Source organism: Engraulis encrasicolus, chromosome 18 (assembly GCF_034702125.1).
Source record: "Engraulis encrasicolus isolate BLACKSEA-1 chromosome 18, IST_EnEncr_1.0, whole genome shotgun sequence".
NCBI lineage: Eukaryota > Metazoa > Chordata > Actinopteri > Clupeiformes > Engraulidae > Engraulis > Engraulis encrasicolus.
In genome coordinates this window covers 119,433-145,182 of record NC_085874.1, presented here as the reverse complement: position 1 = coordinate 145,182, position 25,750 = coordinate 119,433, and the positions used below count along the sequence as shown (strand labels likewise).

The 25,750-nt window shown below is 40.4% G+C and overlaps 1 protein-coding gene across 5 annotated transcripts in view; it reads left to right on the top strand.

The window, feature by feature from the left end:
- LOC134468808 (serine/threonine-protein kinase 31-like) overlaps positions 1–25,750 on the top strand; it is a 112,147-nt gene that overhangs the window by 24,193 nt on the left and 62,204 nt on the right. For 4 of the 5 annotated variants that reach the window (XM_063222682.1, XM_063222681.1, XM_063222684.1 and 1 more), the window contains exons 4-6: positions 12,908–13,185; positions 13,507–13,654; positions 14,045–14,170. In XM_063222682.1, the coding sequence (XP_063078752.1) occupies positions 12,908–13,185; positions 13,507–13,654; positions 14,045–14,170 (552 nt within the window). The remainder of the gene's footprint in view (positions 1–12,907; positions 13,186–13,506; positions 13,655–14,044; positions 14,171–25,750) is intronic. The other variant, XM_063222683.1, reaches the window with a different exon arrangement.

Here is a 25,750-nt window from a genome sequence, read left to right as displayed (position 1 = left end):
TGTAGACTATTACATCAAACCACTCGCGAGCGCATTGCCCTCATACCTGAAGGACACAACGGACTTCCTGAATAAACTTCAGACAATAACCTTATGGGATTTCTGATCTGTTGTGCACTGTTGATGTAACCAGTCTTTATACTAACATCCCTCATGACTTAGGTCTTGACTCTTTGGAACATTTTCTCAAGTCTAGAAACACTAGCCACCCCCTCGACCAAACTGTTGTGGGATCTTGCCCATATCATCCTCACTATGAACACTTTTCTCTTTGAGGACACGTTCTACCACCAGATAAAGGGCACTGCTATGGGCTCTCTATTTGCCCCTAATTATGCGAACCTTTTTATGGGCAAGTTTGAGGAAGATTTTGTACACAATGACAATGAATTTAATCCATATGTCAAATGCTGGTTTCGCTTTATTGATGATTGTTTATTTGTGTTTAATGGGTCAGTTGAAATATTACAGGAATTCCATGGGTACCTCAATGCCAGGCTTGATTCCATTAAATTCACTTTAGAATTTAATGCTGATAGCATTCCCTTTTTGGATGTGCAAGTTACCCGACGTGGCTCAACTCTACATACGTCTGTGTATCGCAAGGCGATGGATAGAAATAGCCTCTTAACTCACAGTAGCCACCATCCGCCATCTATGAAAAAAAGTTTACCATATAGTCAATTCCTGCGTGTTCGCAGAATCTGCAGCACAGATAACGAATTTGACACTCAGGCCAAAATAGTCTACGAGTGCTTTGTGAATAAAGGATATGACACTGGTAATTTAAATGCATGCCTGGAGAAGGCGCGCAATTCAGCGTGCGCTGCCCTACTGGAGAAACGAGTGCGTATCCACGAAGAACCATGACTGACTACGGTCAATACATTTTCACCCCTATCTAATGACATCAAACACGTAGTAAAGAAACACCGGTACATACTATCTAGTGACCCAACGTGTGGACAATCTTTATCGAGCCCCCCGAGATTTCCTATAAAAGATAAAATAATCTGCGCGATTCACTAGTAAGAGCGGATATATACACTCCACCTCGTAATTGGCTACGTGACCTCCCTCCAGGGAATTTCCCCAGTTTTCTGTGAAGGGAAGGATAACATGTCGCACGCCTTTTGTTGTTTACATGCTGAAATGCCCTTGCGGTCTTTGCTTCGTAGGCAAAACTAACCGTGAATTGAGATTGAGAATAATTGAACACAAGAGCAGCATAAGGCGCAAATGTGAAACATCCCCAGTAGCGCGGCATTTTAACTCTATGGGCCATGATATATGCTCTTTGAGATTCCAGGGCATAGAGCTGGTCAATCAACACTGAAGGGGGGGTGACAGGGACCGCACTTTGCTACAGAGAGAGGCTTTCTGGATCTTCACACTCCATACGGTGCACCCTGGCGGCCTTAATGAGGAATTGGAATTGAATTGCTTTATTTGAGTCGGTTGTAATGTAATGACACTTGTATGCAAAATGCTATTATTATTATCTTTTATTTTTTGTCACGCATGGTGTGGTGTTTCTATTCATTCATTGTTTTTTTTTCTTTATGGTTCACATGTATGTATTTTGTTTCCCACGGCTTACGTGGCAAGTAGCTGACGTCACGACTGGTCTTTTTAAAAACCACCTTGCATACATCCTCTGTAAAGACACTGAAGAAGGCTTAGGCCGAAACGTCTGTCTGTCTGCCATGCTAACCGTGTTTTTTTTGCAGTATTAAAACTGCAAAAAACTGATCCGGGAGTGCTGCTTTTTCACTAAACATACTAATTATAGATGAAATCATATTATTTTCACATTTTTATGTTATTCTACGAGTAATGTAGTAGTTAGATATTACACTTGTGCACGTTGACAATATTGCTATATTTTTTTGTCATAATTTTGCCGTGTCCCCTGACTTGGTAACAGGAATGACATCGAGATAAAGAAACCCCTGTAAAATGATGGTTCATTCCCCAAATTACACAATTTCCAGGAGGTTACATCACTCACAGGAAAGGAATTTTCACCACATAACAAGAAGTAATATACAGTCTTATTTAGCATGGAATTTTGTTATTTTATTGGAATTTGCATGTAATTATTTTTGGAATGATTTTATGGCCATTTTATCTCTGGGACGTGTGGATTTGGGAATGTGTACTGATTTGGCGGAATCACCCAGTAGTTAGACATTAATCCATATGTCACCCATTGGTACCACTCATTCCTAGGCAGCAGCTGGTTAGAATCAACAACACACTCTCCCCTGTGGTCTCAACGAGCAGTGTGCGAGCTCTCCTCTGCTCTTCTGTCTTCACGATCCACACCAACGACTTTATCATCAATACCCCTGACCAGTATCTCATCAAATTCTCTGATGATGCTGCACTGGTGGCGCTGATGACATAGGAGAGTGGTCCAATGGAGTGAGCAGAATGCCCTAACTTTGAATCACATCAAAACAGAGGTCAATTTTGGCACAGTTCAACACACACCAGCTCCAGTCATAATCCAAAACAAACCTATAACACAGTCTGCATCATTGAAATACCTAGGAGTATATGTGGACAGTGTTTTTTTCCTGGTCACAGCATGTGAATTTTATTTGCAGCAAAGTTCAGCAGAGAATACACTTTCTGAGAAGACTGAGATCCGTTGGTGCCAGTAAGAAGATTTTACACCAATTCTTCACTTCCACCATCCAAAGTGTTCTACAATATGGAGGGGTAGTCTGGTTCTGTGGCCTCTCAGCCCAATTGAATAACAAAATACTCAGTCTGCTGAGCATTTGCTCCAAACTGGTAGGCCACACCCTGGAGGGACTTTTCTTGGAAAGTTGTACGGAACATACAGTCTGGCGGACAAGATTGCTCTGGACCCTTTGCATGTGCTACACCAGGAATATGAGCTCCTCCCTTCTGGAAGACGTTTCAGAATGCCTTGCTGTCGGAAAAATAGACATGAACACTCTTTTCTCCCTCATCCTATAGCATCGCTTAAAACCTTTAAGAGTGTATTGTCACACTGGTGTGATGGCAATGTTCGGGCAGTGCAATTTCTATAGAATTCTGGGCGTCATGCATCAATTTGGAATTTTAGGAAAACAGTAGACAATGTTTTAGTAAATTAATTTTAGTAACTTAATTAGTTATTAATGAACTTTTTTTGTAACTTTTAGTAACTTCTTTTTAGTAACTTATCTTAATAACTTAATTAGTAACTGAAAAAAATATATATTGGACTATGCTGCTCTAACAGCTTATAATAATAATAATAATAATAATAATAATAATAATAATAATAATACATTTTATTTTTAGCGCCTTTGAAGATACCCAAGGACACTTTACAAACAAATCAGAGAGATAACTGTAGAGAAAGTATAACAAAGCTTTTATGAATTAACAATAGGGGAATAATTCAAATGCAAAATAAAATAGAAATAAAATTAGTAATAATATATATTTTTTTAAATAAAATAAGAAAAAAAGTAGAATACATTTGAAAATGAAATAAAAATGAAAAAATAAACTAATAATTAAAGTAAGTGGAAGTGCCTGTCTGTGATTGAAATGCGGAAGTGAACCCTGTCCTTGTTTAAAATTGCTCCTTGTAAGTCGCTTTGAACAAAGGCGTCTGCTAATTGCGAATGTAATGTAATGTAGTGTGTGTTGGTGTGGTTGCAGGTATGACATCACGTTGGGGAACTCCCCCAGGATTCTAAGGTTCTACATAGACTCTTATGAGCCTGCAGAACCCCCAACGTGATGTCATAATAGTACATTTTCTTAAAATGGTTAACCTGCAACCCCACCTTTTGATTTAAAAGTAGACAGTGTAGAACACTGACGAAGTGACAGTGGGAGTGAGTTCCATAGCTTGGGGCCAACAACACTGAATGCCCTGTCGCCCATGGTGCGCAGGTGTGTGGAGGGAATTGTAAGGAGGAGTGTGTCAATGGAGCGTAGTGTGCGGGTGGGATTGTATGGGTTGAGGAGACTTGTGATGTAAGAGGGTGCAAGGTTGTGCTGGGCCTTGTATACGAGGAGGAGAATTTTGAAATGAAGACGTGAATGGATAGGAAGCCAGTGTAATTGATAGAGGATAGGGGTAATGTGATGTCAGGGTCTGGTGTGTATAAGTAATCTTGCTGCTGAATTCTGAATATATTGAAGGCAGTTAATCAACTTTGCAGGGAGATCAGTAAGTAGGGCATTACAATAGTTCAATCTGGAGGTTACGAAAGCATGAATGAGGGTCTCAGCAGAGGTAGGGGTAAGAGAGGAGCAGAGTCTGGAGATGGTTTTGAGGTCGAAAAACAGTTTTGGTGAGGTGTTTGATATGGGACTCAAAGTAGAAAGAAGAGTCAATGATAATGCCAAGTTTTTTTTTTTTTTACTTCAGAAGAAGTGGTGGCAAACTAGTCAGGGAAATAGTCAGGGATAGAGAACTGAGAATGATTTATCTTTTTAAGTAGTGATGGGGTGGCGATGACGATGGCTTCAGTTTTGTTATGATTAAGTTTACGAAAGTTTTGGGTCATCCAGTTACTGATCTCTTTGAGGCAGGTTGTTAAGTTAGGGAGGGGGAGTGGATGGGAGGGTTTAGTGTGCATTAGGGATGTCCCGATCCGTTATCTGGATCGGATCGGCCGCCGATATAGGCAAAAAAATGCGTATCGGGATCGGATCGGCAAGCACGAAAAAATCCGATCCAGAATATGATCCAGAATCCGACCCGCAATCCATTCCAGTTTTTACTGTGGTTGTTCTTAAACTCTGCTCCGCATTTTCCAGCACACCTTCAGCTCTCGTCAGCACACACGTGGGAGCAACTGCCTCAGCTCTCATTCGGCTCTTACACGCGCGAGCAACTGCCTCAGCTCTCATTCGACTCTTACATGCGCAGGCAGCGTAAGTTTTTCAGTCTGTGGTTTCAAAGCAGGGCTTGAAAACGAAATTATTTTTCGAACGTTCCGTTCCGAACGGTTCAGGCAAGTTTCAGTTTAACGTTTTCGTTCTTGCAATCGTTCCCCCACAAAAATATCGTTCCTGAACCGGTTCGGAACGAAAAATAACGTTCGTTCTTAAAGTTCCTGCAGTGTTTAACGGCCATATTAAGTCTATTTTCGTGGACTTTATCTTAGAATAGACGTACTCATTATTTTTGAGAATAGCTGTGTAAATCAAGGGGAAATAATAACACACCCAAAAACACTCAGATGGGCTATCCATCCTGGCAGATTTAACCTATGCCTATAATTCTTATCTACAGTAGCCTATGCCAGCCCAGTAGCGGTGGGTGGAAATGTTGATTAGGGAAGCACAATACAGAATAGCGCAGGTGACGTTAGCATAATAAGAGGTGTCGATAGGCATGGATTTCAGTTCTTGCTTAGCTCTATTTAATAGGCCATGAGGTTTGCAGCAAGTAAAAGGGACACAAACTTGCTCAACAAAAAGTTTCCCAAACTGTTTTGAGATGTGCACGATGCAAGGGGTCACTAGAGATTGCATAGTCTAAAACCTCGAAATGCTCCCAGATATCGGCTACCAACCATTCCAGTGCAAGTCCATCACTTTTGTAGCCTAACAGACAAGCGTCACAAAATAGTAAGAGTTTCCACGTAGGCTACTCCAGATCCCCATCAGCCCAGCCCTCTGCACGACAGAAGAGAATAATAACTTAAACAACAACAAATGCGCTGTCTTTCTCTATCCCTGCTTGTTGTCACACGCGACCTACTGTTATTCGTGATGACAGCCAGGAAATATACTGAGGAAACCATCGAAACATTGAGTGGGCCAGTTAGCGTTAGCGTCAGTCCATATGCCACGAATGACTTTATCCCGCATTGACCACAACAACAGATAAATAAGACGTCCTTGATTACAGCACATAAAACACCAGCTCTCACCTCCCTTCTCTACAACCGACAGTGGGATACGCTGCGCACAACAAAAGCACCTCAGTAACTTTACGACAACATAATTTGCCATAACCGCATTGAACATCGAGGCACTCGGCGGTGCCATTACAAGTAGTAAGCTAAACATGACTTACCCACCAGTTGCCTCTCGAGAGCACTCTGCGAATTAGGTTCATCAAATCGCCTATCCAATTCCTTTGCAAATCATAGACTGTATGGTCCAAAAATACTCTGTCCCTGTAGGAATCCCAACACCGATCTCAAGACATGTTCTCTTTTGCTCTCCATTGTGTCAATATAAAACTCTGTACTGTCCGTGAATGAGACTGAAGAACAGCGCGGGTAAAGTGTCATCTCTCTTACAAAAACTTATTTGATATTGGTGGTCAACAACTTTAGGGCGGGTTTATTAGAGCCAACTTCCAATCACTACGAGAAAGCCAGGAGAAGCACATCCGTAAAATTTACCCAGGAAGTTTCTCCATACAATGCACAGCATTACAGCCGCACTCTGATTGGCCAATGCTCCTCAATGTTTTATCAATAGGCGGCAAGAGCTCAGGTGAAGCAAAATGTTGCTGTAGGCTATGCATGTACACGTCAGTAGCCGAACTAAAAGACTGCTCATCGCCATGGTTACTCCTCAAACAAAATCGTGCACTTGTATGAAATATAGAGAACGAAAAAAAAAAACGTTATTAACCGGTTTGTGGATTTCAGAATAACGTTTTTGTTCCGGAACACTTGAAGACCATTTCGTTTCCGTTTCCGTTTCCGTTTCCGTTCCTCGTAAAATTCCATAAAATTTCGTTCGTTTTCGGTTTTCGTTTTCGTACCTTGAACCGGTTCGGAGCCCTGTTTCAAAGAGCTTTAAACGGTGTCCGTGAACAGTCCAGACACACAGAGTTGCGCGCTTCATGCCACTCTGCCTGCGTTTCAGATGGCATTTCAGTAACAAGCGCTAATGTTTGGCTACAAACACTGAAAGTTCAGATTTCACATGCTTCTCTCCAGAGCACCGCTTTCCTCTCATCCCCCAATGTTTGTTTGTTGCCCAGCCACTACCGCTCCCTTTCTGTCCCACGGCGTGTGTGTGAGTGTGTGTGTTTTAATATGGACAATGCCGTCTTGCTAAGATGCTTAGCAGATGTTAAATTAAGGATGTGCTAATTCACATGGAGGAGCAAAAGCATACGGTAGAAAATGGTATTGTTAAATGTTATTGTGTCCACTGACCTGAGTAAATATTTATTATAGTAGCCTACTCGACAGTGGTTGTGTCCGAATTAGTTTATGATTTATTTTAGCTATTTGTCTAATTCCATTTTGATTAATTTGTAGCAGTTGTTTAGTTGTCATTGTTGTTTATTGGCATTAATCTATTCTGTATCAGGCTACCTATGGCATAATGATGGAGGATCTTAGGCTACTTTGGGCATATGAGAGGGCCTCCAGTAGCCTAGGTATGCCTACTGTGTGTCTTGGAATTTTCTTTACTTTTTTGTCTATGTTAAATGTAAACTCGTCCTGAATTGTCAACATGCTGGCAGCCTACAAAAAAATCCACATTTGCATGGAAATCAGATGAATACTTCAACTGCTTGAATAAGCATTCACTTACAGTTTAGAATATTATTTGCACTGATGGATTTTCAATGGTTTCCTTCGAATCTGGTTCAAGAGTAGAGCGCTGGTGGCATTTTTGTTTGTGTATTTAATTGAATATTATTTTGCCCAATTTGTATTTAACAGGTTTGTCAGTACAAACCATTGTATATTACTCAAATTCACGTAATTCAGCTGGCTAGTTGTTATCAAGAGTAACCCCCTTGTCAACATGAGTGTGATAAGAAAGTAAGTAGGCTAAATAACTTTCAATTTAAATACTCCGATAGGCCGGTATCGGTATCGGCCGGTTTCGGATCGGAAGTGAAATAAAATATCGGTATCGGATCGGAAGTGCAAAAACCTGGATCGGGACATCTATAGTGTGCATGTAGATTTGGGTGTCATCTGCATAACAGTGAAATTTTAGACCATGTTTTCGGAGAATGTTACCAAGGGGAAGGATATAAATAACAAAGAGTAGGGGGCCTAAAACTGAACCTTGTGGAACACCATGTGTGAGGAGTGAATTTGGGGGCCGGAAGTCACCAATTGAAACCAACGAACCTTGGACCAAGATGACTAGACTCTATTATATAGGCCATATTGTGTTTTGTGTGTCTTTAATGCAGGCATGCAGCGGATTCAAATTGTATTCGAATTCGTTCGGTTCGTTTATCACAGTTCGGAGCATTCTGGAGATCCACCGATTTTGGTTTCATGAAGGCATTGCCTTATATAGCCTAGCCTACGTTCGTTAAATGCCTCCTCTCCAAGCGGCACAATCAAGTTGCAAGTTTGCCTGGTATCCAACAAGACGAGAGTGACATTAAACACTTAGCCGTCGTCTTGCAAAGAGTTGGACCAAGCGTGTGTGTATGAGAGAGAGAGAGAGAGAGAAGAGGGTCTTTGCTTCCTGTCTGCCTGGTGGCTGGAGCAGACGGTGATGCTCCCTGAAAGCGCTTTGCAGCAAGGGCAAGGCGATGTCTCCAAATATTAGACAAAATAAATCTTTATACTAGTAAAGTAGACATAAGTTAATTATTTTCTTTAAAAGCCAAGTCGACTTGGTTCATACTGCTAAAAATAGACCCTACTGAAGTCCACATTTTAATGGATTTGCGTGCGCAAGGTCACCCAATTGTAGGTTAGACACGCCGATAACAGGTGCTTACGGGAGGCTCTTGGGCAAACAATTAAAGGGGTATGCCACTATTTTGGGGCTTATTACAGTTAAAATCGTTGACTGGGGTTTATAAAGGTTTATAAAGGTGGTAAAGTGTTAAAAGAGGGAATATGTCGCTAAGCTAGTGAAGGTCAATGTATCCGTGTAGCATTGTAGCATGCTACATGGATACATTGACTTTCACTAGCTTAGCGACATATTCCCTCTTTTAACTTGTCTTAAAGCAAGACAACGGTTAACATGAAAAATAAGACACTTTACCACCTTTATAAACCCTGCCCAACGATTTTAACTGTAATAAGCCCCAAAATAGTGGCATACCCCTTTAAGTCCCTTAAAGTTGTAACCATGCATACCCGCCAATGATGAAGCAGTTTCCTTTATTAATTTTAAAAGAGCCTTCCTGGCGCACAGAGCGCAGACATTTTAAAAAGCAAAATGTGCCATTTCTGACTGACCAAGAAATCGCATGCACGCTTTGAGATGACATTGCATTTGAGGTGATTATGAGATGACATCGCATAGGCTATATTTCCGACCACTATCATCACAAGACTTTGTCCTTAGAAGCTGGCGGGAGACATGCATCCACATTGCCCCAAGTCTGGCAAAAATATGAAGATGTTGAGCATGAGGAAGAATGTGGCGAGCGACATAGACGATGTAGGCTAAGTAAAGATTCGTATTTTAACCTGCGAAGGCATGTCATGAGAAAACACGACGAGGTGGTCCACAAACACCAGGAGGATGAAACAAAACGTGAGCATTCCTCTTTTGCCAGTTATACTGTAGATTAAACATTTTGGGACATCATTTGTCAAAAGACCTTTTGTTTTGACTTCTCAATAACCAAACAATATCCCTTAGATTATTTCTTTGGAGTTAGATTAGTCTATTTAATTAAATAGAAAACCGCAATCTGAACCGAACCGTGGACACACTGTTCCGTTTCACCCCTACTTTAATGTGCCTTTACATGTGGATTGTGGAGAAGTGTCACGCAAGACAAATTTCTGTGCAAACAGACAATTAAGTTAACTCATTGGCTGCCAGTCATTTTCATAAAACAGTAACCCACAGTGCCAGATATTTTTCAGTATTTTGAATGTTTTTTGGAGGATCACAGAAAATTGAGTTCTGTGTCTGTCAACACCATATCTATCACAACACAGATTAGATTCTCATCTGCCATCAGAAAAAACTGTGTATCTCTACCCCTTTCCGTTCTTTCATAATCATCTGTTGAAAATAAGTGGAATTCGCCAAAATGCTGCCTTCTCTCCATTTGAAGTAGAACTATAATTGCAAACATTTTTGGCCATAATGACATCGTCCTAACAACACCAAACCTATCAGATGCAGTCTTCTGTCATCTATAGCCTGAACAAAATGATAGTTTGTATGATCTTTCCAGCCTAATAATACTGAAATATAATGGGGTAGGCTCGAAAACAAGAAGGTTTTGGTTTGTTGCTGGCGGCGCACAATGGATCATGATAGCAGGCGCACAGTGGACTCGTAAACTGACAGAAATACTGTCCAATCGTCCTTCTGTTTACGTTGTGCTCTCTTTTCGTTGGGGAACAAATGCCCTCCAGTACCGTGTGTGTGTGTGTGTCTGTGTGTGTGAAGGGGACTTTCACTGCAGCTTCTTTGGCAGAGCAGACTACTGTATACTGTTTGTGGATGGATGATTGTCATGTGTCTGCTATGTAATCTTGTGTGATATTGCATTTTCTTCTGATAAAGTACTGGTCACATATCCAACATTTCACACGCCGATTGGAGTGATGTAGGCTAGCTGGTCAGAAGCTAAGTGAAATGCTTTCTCATGTGAGCTGAATGAATCTTATTCTGACCAGACATTAGGCTTCTCTGTTCCAAAAATCTGCAACCCCCGTCTTTTTTGATGATACAGTAAGCTGATCATACTCTACAGATCTATAAAAAGTAACTGTAGAATGAGTTAAAATAGTTGACTTACCAAGGCTCCATTATTTGGGCTTGGTAGTTGTAGGCAAAGTTGTAAGCGATTTCGAGCTAGCTAATTAGCGTAGCGAACTTTATAGCCAGACATCTCCAACTGAGTTGACTAAACATTACCACCAGTCACCGTAGTAGCAGTATTCATTTTGACAGGAATTTTTAATTTAGTTTTAGTTTTAGTCTCTTGATGAAAATGTAATTTTAGTTTTAGTCACAATTTAGTCATCTAAATCATTTTTGTTTTAGTCTAGTTTTAGTCGACTAAAATTCATACAATTTTAGTCGACGATAATTTAAGTCTGTCTACACTTCTGTCTACACTTCTCTATAAAATTGTCAAAATAAAATACCATTTGAGGAAATCAATGATTAAAATTACATATTGTAGGCTAATAATAAAATATTGTCAAAAACTGCCAGAGCGTCTTACAAGCCAGTGCGTCCAATGTTTAAAAAAAACAATCATGGCCGCCACACTCATAAATCTCTGTCGATATTTTAGAATGACTTCGGGGGGAAACGGGACTGCATGTTATGAAAAATATTCTTGTGGGTATACCAGTAATCAAGAGCGTCGCGGACTGGCTACAGTAGGTCTACTGTATGCAAGCGTTACGATGGCACGGCACCTGTTGGAAGACCTCTCTCTTTCTCTCTCTCTTATGCGCGTATTGCAAGCTGTTGCATATTATTTGCTTGATGCAAAGTTGTGATGGCACACGCGCTCTCGTTGACATGGTTGTGTCCATGGTTGCATGCATTCGCAAGACGTTATTGCAATAACTTGTGAAAGCGTGGAAGGGCTGTTCACTTCCTATTTCAGTGTCCTTGACTGAAACAAGTCACAAAACTCCACACTTCCGAATCCTTTGCGGTCGGCACTAAAGTGATTCTTATCAGAAGGCTTGTGCCTATGCATAGACCCTTAAATTATAAACATTAGCGAACATTGAAAAAAGATCAGACAACGACCGTCGGGTAGCAGGTTCATGAAAGTGTCAGGGAGTGGAGAAGTTCCGCAAAAAATGCATCGTTAGAGAAAGATGTTTGCTACTGTGCGACAGCACCACCACTATTTAGTGACTGCACTTCTTTGTCATGGACAACAATATTTTTTCCAGCCAGGATTGCACTGAAAAGTAGAATACTGCTGTTAAAAAAGGTCACGGGTGTGCCTCCTGTGTGTGTGTGTGAGGGAGGGGAGGAGGGAGGAGACGTGGAGCAGATGAGGGTCGCGACTTGCAAAATAGGCAATTGTTTCAGTGTTTTCAATTTCATCCAATGTTTCAGTGACATAGGCCTATTAACAAAAATTATATATACAAAATGTTTTTCGTCATCGTTTTATTGTCGTCAGGGGAAAAACAATTGTTAACGATAATTATGACGAAAATATTTCGTCACGAAATGAACACTGCCTATTAGTGAATTTTCCTGTTAGATGATCTGCTGTATGCATCATCCTGATATTGTGTAAGCTGATCACATATCCAAAATGAAACGGTTGCCACACAGATCATCTCTGGTTGAACATGTTGGTGTATTTGGGCAAGCTAGCTACTAGATAGATAGCAAAAGGGGATTGTAATTTGTTCATGAGATGAAGGTTTTTTGTCAGGCTTTGTCACTGAATTCAGTAGCCTAGCTCTACCTGTGTTAAAATCAGAGGGCAAGAAAGTAGACTACTGTTACAGGTGCTTTACTTTCAAAAGATATTTTGCTATGCTGCTGTTGACATTATTATTAAGGGGAGGTTTTCGTCTTGACATTTCCTCTTTCATGCTCTGAGCTAAATGCCCTGATTGTTCCTAAGGACACTTCTGCCACCCACAGGAACAATTCCAAACTGCGTAGAGGCTTGACATTTATACACAACATAGACCAGACCAGACAAGGCGTAGCTGTATAAAAGCGCAATTAACGGCGGCAGCCGCCAAAGGCAGAGGGTGTCACTATTCGAAATAACGTCAGCAGCCGCCCAAGGCAGCCAATGAGTTAATCTTGTCTTGTCTTATCTTACTTGCAGAGGCATGGAGGTAAGTTCCATTGCCCCCGTTTGTATACCTGCATCCATAATTTGTGTCACACATGCAGACTCTTCATGTTAATGTAGACGTTCAGGATTGCAAGGGGCTTAAGCTTTTCTTAGTAATTAAATGCAGTTACTATAAAGTGCTGAAAATCTGTCTGTTCTCTTTAGAAAACAAAATTGTTGACTCCGGCTGAGCATGTGCAGAATGTAGAGGTACAGACTGAGCATGTGCAAAATGGAGAGGAGCGAGCTGGGCATATGCAGAACGTACAGGTGCAGACTGAGCTTGTGCAGAATGGAGAGGTGCAGACTGAGCATGTGCAGAACGTACAGGTGCAGACTGAGCTTGTGCAGAATGGAGAGGTGCAGACTGAGCATGTGCAAACGAGTCTGAAGGATCAGCTGAGCTGCCTGGCTGCCAAAGTGGAGACAATCAAGAAATTCAGGTAATGCGCGCGCACACAAACACACACAGACACACACAGACACACACAGACACACACAGACACACACAGACACACACACACACACACACACACACACACACACACACACACACACACACACACACACACACACACACACTCAAGAAACTCACGCGAAACACATGACTTGGGTACAAATACTCTCATTCATGACTCAGTTAACATTCGCATGCACACAGACACTCGACTCAGGTAACACACATGTACATGGACACACCCAATGTTGTGATGCTCCCTCTGTGGGTGTGTGGGTGCTCGACCGGTGTGTGTGCGCGAACGCAGGGGCAGCAAGTCTACAGTTGAGGTGTTGCTGGAGGCTGTGCAGGTTGCCATTAGCGACCGTATCCTGACTCCTGTTTCCTTGACAACGCTGGACAGTTTGTGGGCGGGGCTACAGGATGCTCAGAAGAAGCTTAGAGATGGATGCCAGGTCAGCACGAGCACACACACAATGCTGCACAGTTAATGCTGATGTGGATATCAAATTATCTCCTTACTTATATTATTGACATTAAATGATTTGTTTGAAATTTTCTGAAAGAGACTCTAAACATTCGTTGCCATCCGCCTCCCCTTTAATTAAATGATTGAGCTTTACTTTTCTCCTGTACTTCCAGCTGTTGTCTGTGTCTGGCAGTACAAATTCTACCTCCAAACTAACGTATACAGTAGTGCCAGAGTAGAGTAACTTTATTGATACCCATAGGGAAATTAAGGTGTCAAGTAGCTTAGACAAATACTCATAATGCTCACTGTGTGTGTGTGTGTGTGTGTGTGTGTGTGTGTGTGTGTGTGTGTGTGTGTGTGTGTGTGTGTGTAGAGTGAAGATGTAGAGGAGTTGTTGTGTGTGAGGGATGGTGTGCGTGAGGACCTTCCTGGCGCTCTGGAAACGTTTCTTCAGGAAGCTAGAAAGCTGCCAATCATCGCACGTAAACACACACTAGAGGTATGGAGACACACACACACACACACACACACACACACACACACACACACACACACACACACACACTAGAGAACTGCCAATCACGGCACGCGAACACACACACACACATGCACGGACTGAGCAGTCTGGCATTCGAGCACCTGCCAGAAAGGCCCTGGCAACGGCCACCGTGGCCCTGACGATACCCATCACGGCCTCATAATCAGTGTAACGGTGTTCAATTGGTTATCACGCTGATTGCTCTAGTCTTACACTGAGTCCTAAAGGACCTTTTCGCTATTTATACCACTGACATTGCCATACATTACACACTGACGGTGGCACCTTGATGGTTTCATTAACTTTACAGGTTTTTTTTTAGCCTATTATAACCGTCGTTCGTGACTTATTTTGAAATCGTCAGCGCGCTTCTGCCACTGCTTCCAGTGACTGCTGTTAGAGAAAGACATCAGGGTCTAGAGCTAGAAAGGTAGGCAAAACAAAATACTGGTAGGCATAGCCTAGGAGGACGTCAACTTATGAATGGACATTTTCTGCACAATGTTCTACAGTCTTCATTGCGCAGCTCTCGAGCAGGATGTGGCTCGCCTTTGCAGCTCGCAAGATTATAAAAATATTGCATAGCGTGACACCTTGTTATGCTTGTCTATCGGCTGTCAATAACGCCACGCGAACTAACAGTGTAGGCCTGATAAAGCCCCAATCAAAAAGCAGACCGTGAGATATTGAATTCCTCATGCAACGTTTTGGTTTCATCTGCACTGCGCGTGCATAAGCGCTGGCTCAGGGCACAGTTGAAAATCAGCGGTAAAAAAAGCATCTTTCGCCGACGCTTCCTTGCTTTTAACTTTTACGCATCACAAATGTATATTCACCATTCTTATTCTGCATCAACTAGGGATGCAAATGATTAATCGACTTTAGATTAATTGTCGAGCAAGAGGTTGCTCAATTAAAATGTATTAATCGCGATTAATCGCTAGAGGGCTCTAGAGACTGTGGAGTACTAGTTGTAGTCCTATTCAAATCCATGGTGCACAGATTTGATCTATTAAATCGTCATTGCAACTTCTGGAGTTCTTGTGGGTCTTTTGGAGATGTGTACTTGAATCTGTGATTATGCCAAGCCCAATGGTGTAAGTTGTTACTGTTTGAATTATGAGAAAAACGATCTTTCAAGACAGGCAAATGTCACTGCAAGCAGCATTTTACTGTAGGGTTAAGCTTGGTAGGTTAGCTTAGCGTGCTAACTAGCGAAATCACAAACGTAGTCATTTCAAATTGTGAGCTGTAATTTTAATCACTACACCCTGTCAGATATCAAGACTAGTATTAGCTGAACTGGGCATGGTAATATATGACCATGCATGAAGAGGAGCACCATCTGTTCAATTTCAGGTGAATCCATGTTAGCTGTAAGTGTTGTTGTCATAGCTCCATTCATTCTCAATGGAGCCTGTTAGCTTATTAGCTCTCCTTACAGACACAAAATAGGGGCCTACTTTCTTTTCCTAATGCATAATTACTTGAGGAATATTTAATATGATATAATATAACATCATACAATAAAATACAATGGGCTTAATGATCATAATATAATTCTCATAATATAATTTAATATAACAATATTATATACTTTTGAACTCAGTGTTTTAAATATTTAGCTGATATTTTAAAAGGCCCTATGAAATTCAGGTGAAAAAACGCTGCTTATCAATTAATCGAAAGTCGATCGATAACACTATCAACAAAGGATTAACAAATTAATCGATAATTTGCATCCCTAGCATCAATATGGTAGGCCCTATGATATCACGGAACCCCTTACCCGACATCGCAACCTCACGCCCACGATTTAATTGTAAACACGATTCCAAAGTGTCTCCATTAGATGGCGCTTCTCTCATAAAGAACATTAGTCATTCGTGTTGAGAGGGATAGGCCTACTGTAGACCTAGGCCTACGTTAAAAAAGTAAGGGATAATTGACGACACCTTGTTCGATTAGCAGGAATGATGCACGCTTTTGCTCTTTGTCTGGTCTCCATGTCTCTTAGGTTCATGTCCACGTTTCAACATGCACACTGTACTGAAGTCTTGGAAACTGTAGTCATACAGTTGAGGACGATATTATTAGCCCCCCTCCTGAAATTAGACATATCTCTTCATTGATCATTGAGAATGATCATTATTAATAAATGTGTGTTATTCTGGAAACAAATACACCATGGAGATAGTATCCAATAAGTTAAATTTGGACTTTTCCATTTTCACAATGAGTTTAAACAAAAAAGTGTAAAAATGGCAAGGACAAAATTATTAGCCCCCTTATCATTAATAGTCAATACAGTGCCATTTATGAACAAAAATTGACACCAATCACTTTGATTAGTTGTTAACTATGTTGGCACATGTCCTACCAGGGATTTTGGCCCATTTTTTTCATCGCAAATAGTTAAGCTGGTCCAAATGGCATGGATGTTGAGGATGGACATTCATTTTCAGCACTCTTCAAATACTATCTAAAGGATTGAGGTCTGAACCACTCCATGACCATGGTTTTAGTATCCTTGAAGAACATTTGAACTATTTTGGATGCAAGTTTTGGGTTATTATCTTATTGAAAGATCCAGTGAAGATCTTAGCTCCCTCTATGAGCATATTTTTGCTTGTCACTTTCGACATTCTATCATAATTTTCAGTTTTTATGGTGCCGTACACCCAAACAAGGTTTCCTGTGGCTGAGGCTGCCACAGAATGATGCATCCACCACCATGTTTAATTGTGGAAACCATCTTATAACGATTCAAGGCCTATCCCTTTCTTCACCTGACAGAAGCAGAATTCATGCATCAAAGCAGGTGCAATTGAATATCATCAGATGAAAGCAGAGACGTTGAAAACTCATTTTTGACTTTCAAATGTTCACAGGCAAAGCTCAATAACACTCTGATATGCACTGCCTTTAGTAAAGGGGTTCTTCTGTGATGATGGCCCCAAAGCCCAATATGATGACAAGCCCTAACAACTGTCTTTCTTGGTGGGGGAAAAAACTCCAGGTGAGGCCAGGTCAATAACAATCATCTAGGCAGGTGTCCAATGCTTCTTTTGTCTAATGAGGCCAAGCAGTTTCCACAGTTACACACAGTGGTGGGGCATCAAGTTTAGTGTGTTATTCAGCCTCAGACACAGGGAGTCTGGGTCTGAATCTGGATTGCTGGGTCTTCCAACAACATTGTAACCCAAAGCATACATTTAGATTAGTTCAGAGTTTCTTCAAGGACACTAAAACCATGATATTGGAATCACCCGCTCATAGTCCAGTCCTCAATCCCACTGAGAGTCTGTGGTTAATGTCTATGCTCAGCATCCATGCGATTTGGACCAGCTAGAACACTTTGCAGTGAAGAAATGGGCCAAAATCCCTAGTGGGGCATGTGCCAACCTAGGTAGCAACTTATCAGAGCCTGTTGTCAGTTTTGGTTCATAAATGGCGCCATATTGACTATTAATGATCAGGGGGCTAATAATTTTGTCCTTGTCATTTTTGCCCTTTTTTGTTTAAACTCATCGTAACAATAGAAAAATCCAAATTCAACTCATTGAACATTATCTCTATCAGTGTATTTGTTTCCAGAATAAAAGAAATGGTTAATAAGGTCATCCTTACTGAGAAATCAAGAGAAATGTCTAATTTCAGGAGGGGGGCTAATAATATCGTCCTCAACTGTATAGCCTAGGCCTATGTAATTATCATGTTTGTGTGTGACATGTGTTACTTGGCCCAAAAATATAGGCTAAGGTTTATGTTCTAAAAATAATAGCGCTTTAAAATAGGGAGCGTCTTTCGCCCGGACTAAACAAATTAATAATTTTAATCTAAAAGATTCAGAAAAAAAACAATCATTCCCGACTCGTCTTGCTCTCTGTCAGGTGACACCACCCACAATGCTCTATGACAAATGGCTGTGAAGTTATTAGGCAAAACGGGGCCAAATGTCAGGCGTTTTTGATTAAAATAAACATTGAAACTCTATGGCTCTTGAGGCAGGTCTTCCCATGGTCCAAAATCAAAATAATTTTATATGTGGGTCAATGATGTGACGTCCACTTTTTTTGTCCGATTGAAATTTCTTCTAGTAAATATTTATACAATTTCATAATAATTCACCACACATATAAAGTAAATGTTACCTCCATGGGACTAAATGATTTTTTCAGAAATAATTAATAATTATTTTTTTTACCCTCAAAGTGTTAAAAAGTCATGTGGTGCGACCGTCCGCCCTTAAGTTCTGATTTTTCAACTTCTTCAAAATTACTCTGAATCCATTTTCATTAATCTTTGGCATAATTGTGGAAATGTTTTGTAGTCCTTCATGAAGTTTCAGCTTTCTTGAACATATAGTTTCCTCATAATACACAAACGAATTTTGTCCGAGCCTGTTCATTTTTCCAAATATCATTTGGTGCGACCGTCAAGAAATGGCTATTTTGGCATATTTATTTCGAATCCAAGTGAAAGATAAGAAGGTACATTGTTCTTCAACAGGCAAAGACCACATGGAATCAGCAAGCAGGTCTGTAATTATCTTTCATACATTTCAAAAAGTCATGTTTTTAAGTGCTGCGAGGTTGTTGCCAAATTTGGGTGTCATGTGGTGCGACCTCAAAAAAAAGATTAAAATCAAGTTTTATTTACAAGTGTATACTTCGATGATATATTGTAAGGGGACCTTGGGTCAGAAATCAGCTAGTTTCACTACAGTGCCCAAGGCTAGTTCTGTTTATTTTGACTGTAAGTAGAAAACGTCATTTGGTGCGACCAATATCATGTGGTGCGACCAATGCAAAATGCATTTAATTACTCATACATATTACAGTGTTAGGTTTGTTTTTGCTTTAAAAGTTATTGTCCTAATCAATAAACAAGTTAATGCTTGTTTAATTTTTTCCCCCTCCATTTTTTTTATATTTTTGAGTATTTTTGGGACAGTGCATTATAATTCATATATTATAGTATAATTCAAAATATATATGATAAGTAAAGTAAGTTAATAAATAGTAAAAAAATAATTACGTTTATATACTAGAGAAATCTTGTGCCTTTGGCCACATATGTGCATTTCTAAACTGTTTTTACTATTATGTTTTTTTATCAGATGTCACTGTGCAGGGAGTGGTCAGCTCTGACCGAGGTATCTCGCCAGAAGAAGACAATGGTTCATTTGAAATGTGGGAAAGGAATAATAATTGGAAAAGCAGTGCATTTCCTCTTCAGTACAGTCTTCAATGTTTATCTAACAGCTAATACAGTATATAAAACCCAGTTTAACTTCCCTTCAACCAAGGTCCTGAACACAGGCGCACCACAAGGTTGTCTAGTTTAATTCCTGTTATTCCCTCTATACACATACCAACCACTGTATAGCAATTCTCAATGTCAAACTTCTAAAGTTTGCAGATGACACCATTGTTATAGGCCTCATACATAATGGTGATGAAACATCATATCACAATGAGATTGCTAGTACAGTGGAGTGCAATCAATAATCTTCTACGCAACATATCCAAAACCCAAGAACTCAGAGTGGACATAATGAACTCATATCAAGTCAGCACATCCCCATCTATATTAACCCCTTAATGCACGCCGTACCTCCTGAGGCACGCTGTAATAGTCATTGAAATGTAACTACCATAGCACTACAATACTATGACACAACACAGGCCCTTTAGTAATGCACCACAACTTGGTCATTACCATACTGGTAACAACAAATGTATAAAGCGGCGTCTTAAAGGGTTAATGGCCAGGTAGTGGAGTGAGTTGACTTGACTATTCATTTTTACAAATTGACTATTCATTTTTATGAAATTTATGATTCATGACTATCCATCAGTCCCTGTCATAGAACCTGAACACCAATCTTATTATTTCAAAACCTCACCAAAGACTACACTTCCGTTTGGGGTCAGTCAAGCAGGCATGATCTACTTCTACCTTGCTCCCATTGAGTGTGTGCTCCCCTTCTCTTCTCCACACTGATCTGGTATGGCAGCACCACCAGCCAAGATAAACAACAGCTGGAGAAGGTGGTGTGCAGGGCCTCAAAAATAATTGGTCACAGTCCTCCCACCTTAGCCTCTCGCTACAACACCAAAATTGCCAGGGAAGCCAAGAACATCATATTTGACCTCACCCATCCAGCACACCATCTACACTGTTGGGAAAGTTACTCAAAAACTGTAATGCACTACTTATTACATGTTACTGTCATTTAAAAGTAATGCCTTACATTACAACATTACTTTTTAAAAAAAAGTAAGGCATTACACTACTTTTGCATTACTTTTAGTTACTTTAGCCAAAATGACTGGAAATAAGGATTTGGCAATCTACAGTGCAAATCTATGAGGTGGCATGACTTTCACCTGCCATCCACAAGTCGTTTTGGAAGCCTGCAGACTGAAAAACAACATTTTCAGGAATTGCGTCTTACCCACATACAATAAGGTAGCCTGGCCGCGCCAAAAACCCCTACAGCAAAGCTGTAAAATTCATTTTGCGGCCACTAGGGGCGTCTAGATTTCTAGGCTAACAATAAGGCCTAAGAAAAATAAATGTTTGGTTCCGGTTGGTTGTCAGGTTTGGTCATCGTCCGGTCGGATTTTTATTTTTTTTTCCAATTTTTTTCAATTTCTTTTTTTTATGTCCGACCCCCCAACCCCCACATGCGCCAGATTTTGTCATAAATGTTGTTGAACAATGCCAAGGACGATAGTGGAGTTGAGGCTTGATAAGTATAGCTGAAGCTACAATGAAATATAATAAGCATTAATGAGCCAAGAGGCCTATAATATTTTATTTCAAATTGATTTATTTCAATTTTAGTGATGTTTAGTTGCACAAAAGTGAGGGGGGTGCAACATAGGCCTACTCATCCCCCCCGTCTGATAGCCTACCCTGCCGTGTCCCTGTCTCGTGCGAATGGGATGCATCCCCTCCTTTCCTGACTATTTGGTGGTGCTATGGCACCTCTTCAAATCGTCAAATTGTTTGTAGGCTACTGTTTTTCGACGTGGAAAGCGGTTTGGGTTTCAAGTACAGTGTGCATTTAACTTAAATGTTCTTGGCGTCCTTATTTTCAATGGAGTCAAAGTAGTGGGCATATACCCATCTTGAAAACGAGCAAGCTGGATCTTCTGGATCGGTCATCCTTTGTCAGCCTGCCATTTCGAGAGACGAAGCGTGAAAGAGGAAGCAATGTTCTGCGTGAAACTTTAAAATCTCTGCGCGGACGTAGGCTATCGTAGGCAATAGCTGATCTCGCGGTGATCCGCGAACATTGTATAAAGAAAACAAAATACCCACACAAAATTTAGGTGAAAAAAATGCGTTGTACATATTACCGATTTTTTCCCCCTGTAATCAGTTACATTACTGCGTTACTCAAAAAGGTAATGCATTACAGTAATTAGTTACTTTTGTAACGAGTTACTCCCAACACTGACCATCTATATCCACTCCTACCATCAGCAGCATCTGCAGCATCCCAAGCAATACCTCACGTTTTACGGACAGTACCTACCCACAAGCCATCCGCGAGTGGAATATGCACTAGCACTTGACATTTACTCTTCTACTGTACCTGGCCTACCTCCCTTTCTTATTTATTTTGCACAATGTGACTCCAGCTGTATTCTGTACAACCAACTTTCTAATGTTTTTGTATGTTGTCATTCCCTGTCATTCATGTGCACCCATGTTTTCTGTTCATGTCCCCCTCAGTTTTGTCTTGTCCGGTTATATTGTTGAATTGGTGGGCACACCAAAGTACGTACGCTCCTAGCAACTCTATCTTTATAGTGTTGAAATTGCTAATAAACTTGAAATTCGTACTTGAAGAAGCTGCTTTTGATTTTAAGAAATAATAGACACAGTTATGGATGAGAAAAAGACTGATAATGAAACTGTGACTACAACGTTATAAAAAGAAGTAGACAGATGTAGACATGGCACACATGAAATGGAAAAAAAATATAACATTTTAAAATGGAAATGGAGTGTTAAAATGGAATAGAATTGGATCTAATTTAAAACAAAATTAACTTGCATATACTTGTTTACAAATTTATTGCTACTTTTTTACCAATATGAGTGTTTCCTGTCATTTGGTGCGACCATAAATCATTTGGTGCGACCAACTATAGCAGTAAATTTGTTAAAATAAGAATGTCATTTCACATTTATGGCTGGGGTTTTAACAACAGGCAAATTACACTTGGGTGAATGTTGTTTTTCAGGCATTTTTCTTCATTTTGTTCATTTTATATTGAAAAGTCATGTGTGAATTAGACACATGACTGGCATATTGGACATCAAAATGAAGCAATAATATGTGTTAGAATTTAAAAGACTTGCCAATAGTTTGTTTCTATACACATCATAATGCTCAGAAGTTAGATTAATATCCAAATAATGTATATACATTTTTAAAAAAATTAAGATTATTCTTGGTCGCACCACATGACATTTTTTAAGTTCATAGACAATTCATGTACATAAAAAAACACTAAAAATGTTAAATATAAATATCACACTTAGTTTTGTGCATACCTGACATTGTAAATAGTTGAGAAAGTTCATTAGACACTAATATTTTTTACATTTTAAAATCTGCAAACTGAAAACCCTTATTCGTCATTGACCCATCTGGCCATTTCGCACCTTGGAGAATGGGAATCACAGCAATTTGCTTCAAAATTACAAAAAAATGTTTTTTTTAACAGGTCTAACGAACACACACACGTGCGCAAACACACTACACTACACACGCTGTGCAATAAAGTGTATGATGTCTTATGTGTTTATGATCAGTAGTAGCCTGCTAGACACCTTAATTTCCTCCAGGAACTCAGCTCATACCATGCGCAACAAAATGACAAGTAGCAATTTCGCCATGTCATGGAAATGTCCGCTTTCTTTGTTACTTCCATAGCGTCGGTGTTTTTTTTTTGTTATAATTTTTTTTTTTTCACAAACTCGCACGTCCATGCAAGGTCTGCCCTTCTTTTCCGATGGCGTGGGCTTTCCGAATCAGCAACTACATGCAATTGCGCCAGGACTAAGAAAATGTCAGACGACTTCTGACTGACAGCTGCGCTCATAAACTGACAGGCACAGATCTCCTCATCTGTCCTTCTCGGATTCGCTCCACCACCACTCCATTTTAACGTCTCTGTTACTATTACTAGCATTCATTATTCGGTCATTTATCACATCCATTTGCCATAACTCTTACCTAGCGTTGTAACGAGTGCCTTCCAGCATGTTTCAGTGTAAATTTCCACCGCGTTTCAAAACGCGCATTTCGTAGCGTCATTCATTTATCAACTTCCACCTGTTTAGCGATCTTTAATGAGTAACAAACATCACTTGCAAACTGGCTATTTCAATTCATAGAACTTTATTTGGTTAGAAATACTGTGTAAAACAGTTCTGTAACATTCAACCGATCAGGTCCCCGGCATGCTGCCACTTCCTCGTTCAGCAAAAAGTGAATGTTCCAATCTGAGTAAAATAGAGGGGTGTCCGCCGTCTGGCGGACCAAACCATTTTGAACAGGGGGATTTTTACTGGTGGGATTCTTTGCCATGTATTTTTTAATATGAAAAAAAAAAAATGGTTTTACTTGTCTATGTGTTTTGTTTGCATTTCTTTGGTTTGTTATGTTATGTTCAGTTGATTTGATTTATTTTGTGAAAGGCCCTAGTAAATCAAGTGCATCTATACAGGTGAAAAAATAGGCATAAATATTTAAACCCATAATAATCTTGGTCATCCCCAACATTTTTCAAATTTACAGTCAAGCTCTATGCTATTGTACCACTGTCAAGCCACAGTCCTTTGAATTTTTAATGCCTTATGTATACCTTTTTAGGTGGCTATAATACAGTATAGGCCAGGGGTTTTCAATAGGTGAGGCGCGCCTCCCTAGGGGGGCGCCAAAGAGTCCCTGGGGAGGCGCGGGGAAACACGCCAATAAAGGTGCACTTTCTATAAATATCTGCAGTAGGCATTGTACCTGCTTGCATGCGTGTAATAGTAAGAAATGCATCCCTACTACCACCACCACAACAGAAGTCAACAAAAAAGAGAAATCAGAAATGTTGGAACTATGACCTTGTAGGCTATGTGATAATTCAACTCCTCTTTACTTTCTTAAAATAATATTCTAAGTTCGGATGGAAATTGCGCTATTTGGAAGTGAATTGGGAGCCAAGACAAGGCGAGCACTGGAGAACTGCCGTGTGCTTAACCCGATTTTTATTCTTGAAGAGTAACTTTGTAACTGTGCAATCTGTGAGCGAGTGAGAGCGGGGGGAGAGCGAGCGAGCAAGAGAGAGGAAAAGAAGCAAAGCGCAGGTAGGAGTAGGCCTAGTCTAAGTTAGGCTAGTTTGCAAACGTCGGAGAAAATTCGGTGCCATATGCCTCGGAGGCATGACGTGTCGGCAAAGCGAAGTTAAGTTTGAAACAATATTGTCCAACTTTAAGTAGCAGGACAGCAGCGTGCAGGTGAATAAGCTAAAAAATAAGTTCAGTAACACAGTAACATGACGAGGATCAACGACAAATTACACATGCATGTTTGCAAATGAAATGTGAATAAAAACGTTTGGTGATGTGACAGTTGCGACGAGCATGTGAGGAGGGGGGAAATAAGTTACATCTCAGCGGGCGTCACGGCTCTGTGTTCGTCCGAGAATCCGCTCCAGCAAGGCTACAGGGCAGGGTGACTTGCGGCTGTCGCTTCTCTTCTGTAGTCTACATCCCCGCATCGAACATCTTTGCGCATCAAAGGCGTGTCGTCTTTGTTTTCAACCAGTAGCCTTTGTCAACAGTTCATGGCGACAGACGAAGCAATGATTTGGATAGGCCTTCTGTTCGTGATGTTACAGTAAAAGTAGCCTCCATTAAGATGGAAATATTATCGATATCTTAAAAGAAATACAATTTAATAATAATTTAAAAAAAACATGTATTGGGCTATCAATTGTTATTGAAACTGAAATTCATTTTGCATCCCTGAACAAGACTGGTTTCAGTAAGGACAAGACATTGCCTACAGGCCTAACATCACAGGGCTATGCACATTAGTAATGCAGTATGGAGCATCAGACAAACAGAACATGGAGCCTGACACCACAGTAACCCACAGTCACAGATAGGCCTACATGGGACACAGACACACACAGTACTTACATACTTCACACTCTGAACTCTGAAATGCCTTGGTGTGCGATATGGGTGGGTTGTGTTTTTTCATATTTTCTTATTTGCTTTGTACATGAGTTATTTTCCTGTTATATATGTTATGGTGTGATGAAAAGGTGATGGGATAGGATTTTAAAAAAAATGATACAGTACTGATTTTTGTCATTTTTAACACTTTTTTAACAATATCGGCATCGGCCGTATCGGGTATCGGAAATCGGGTATCGGCCAAGGGTGATGGAAAAAATATCGGTATCGCATCGGCCATTAAAAAACCTGTATCGGTCGACCCCTAATAGGCAT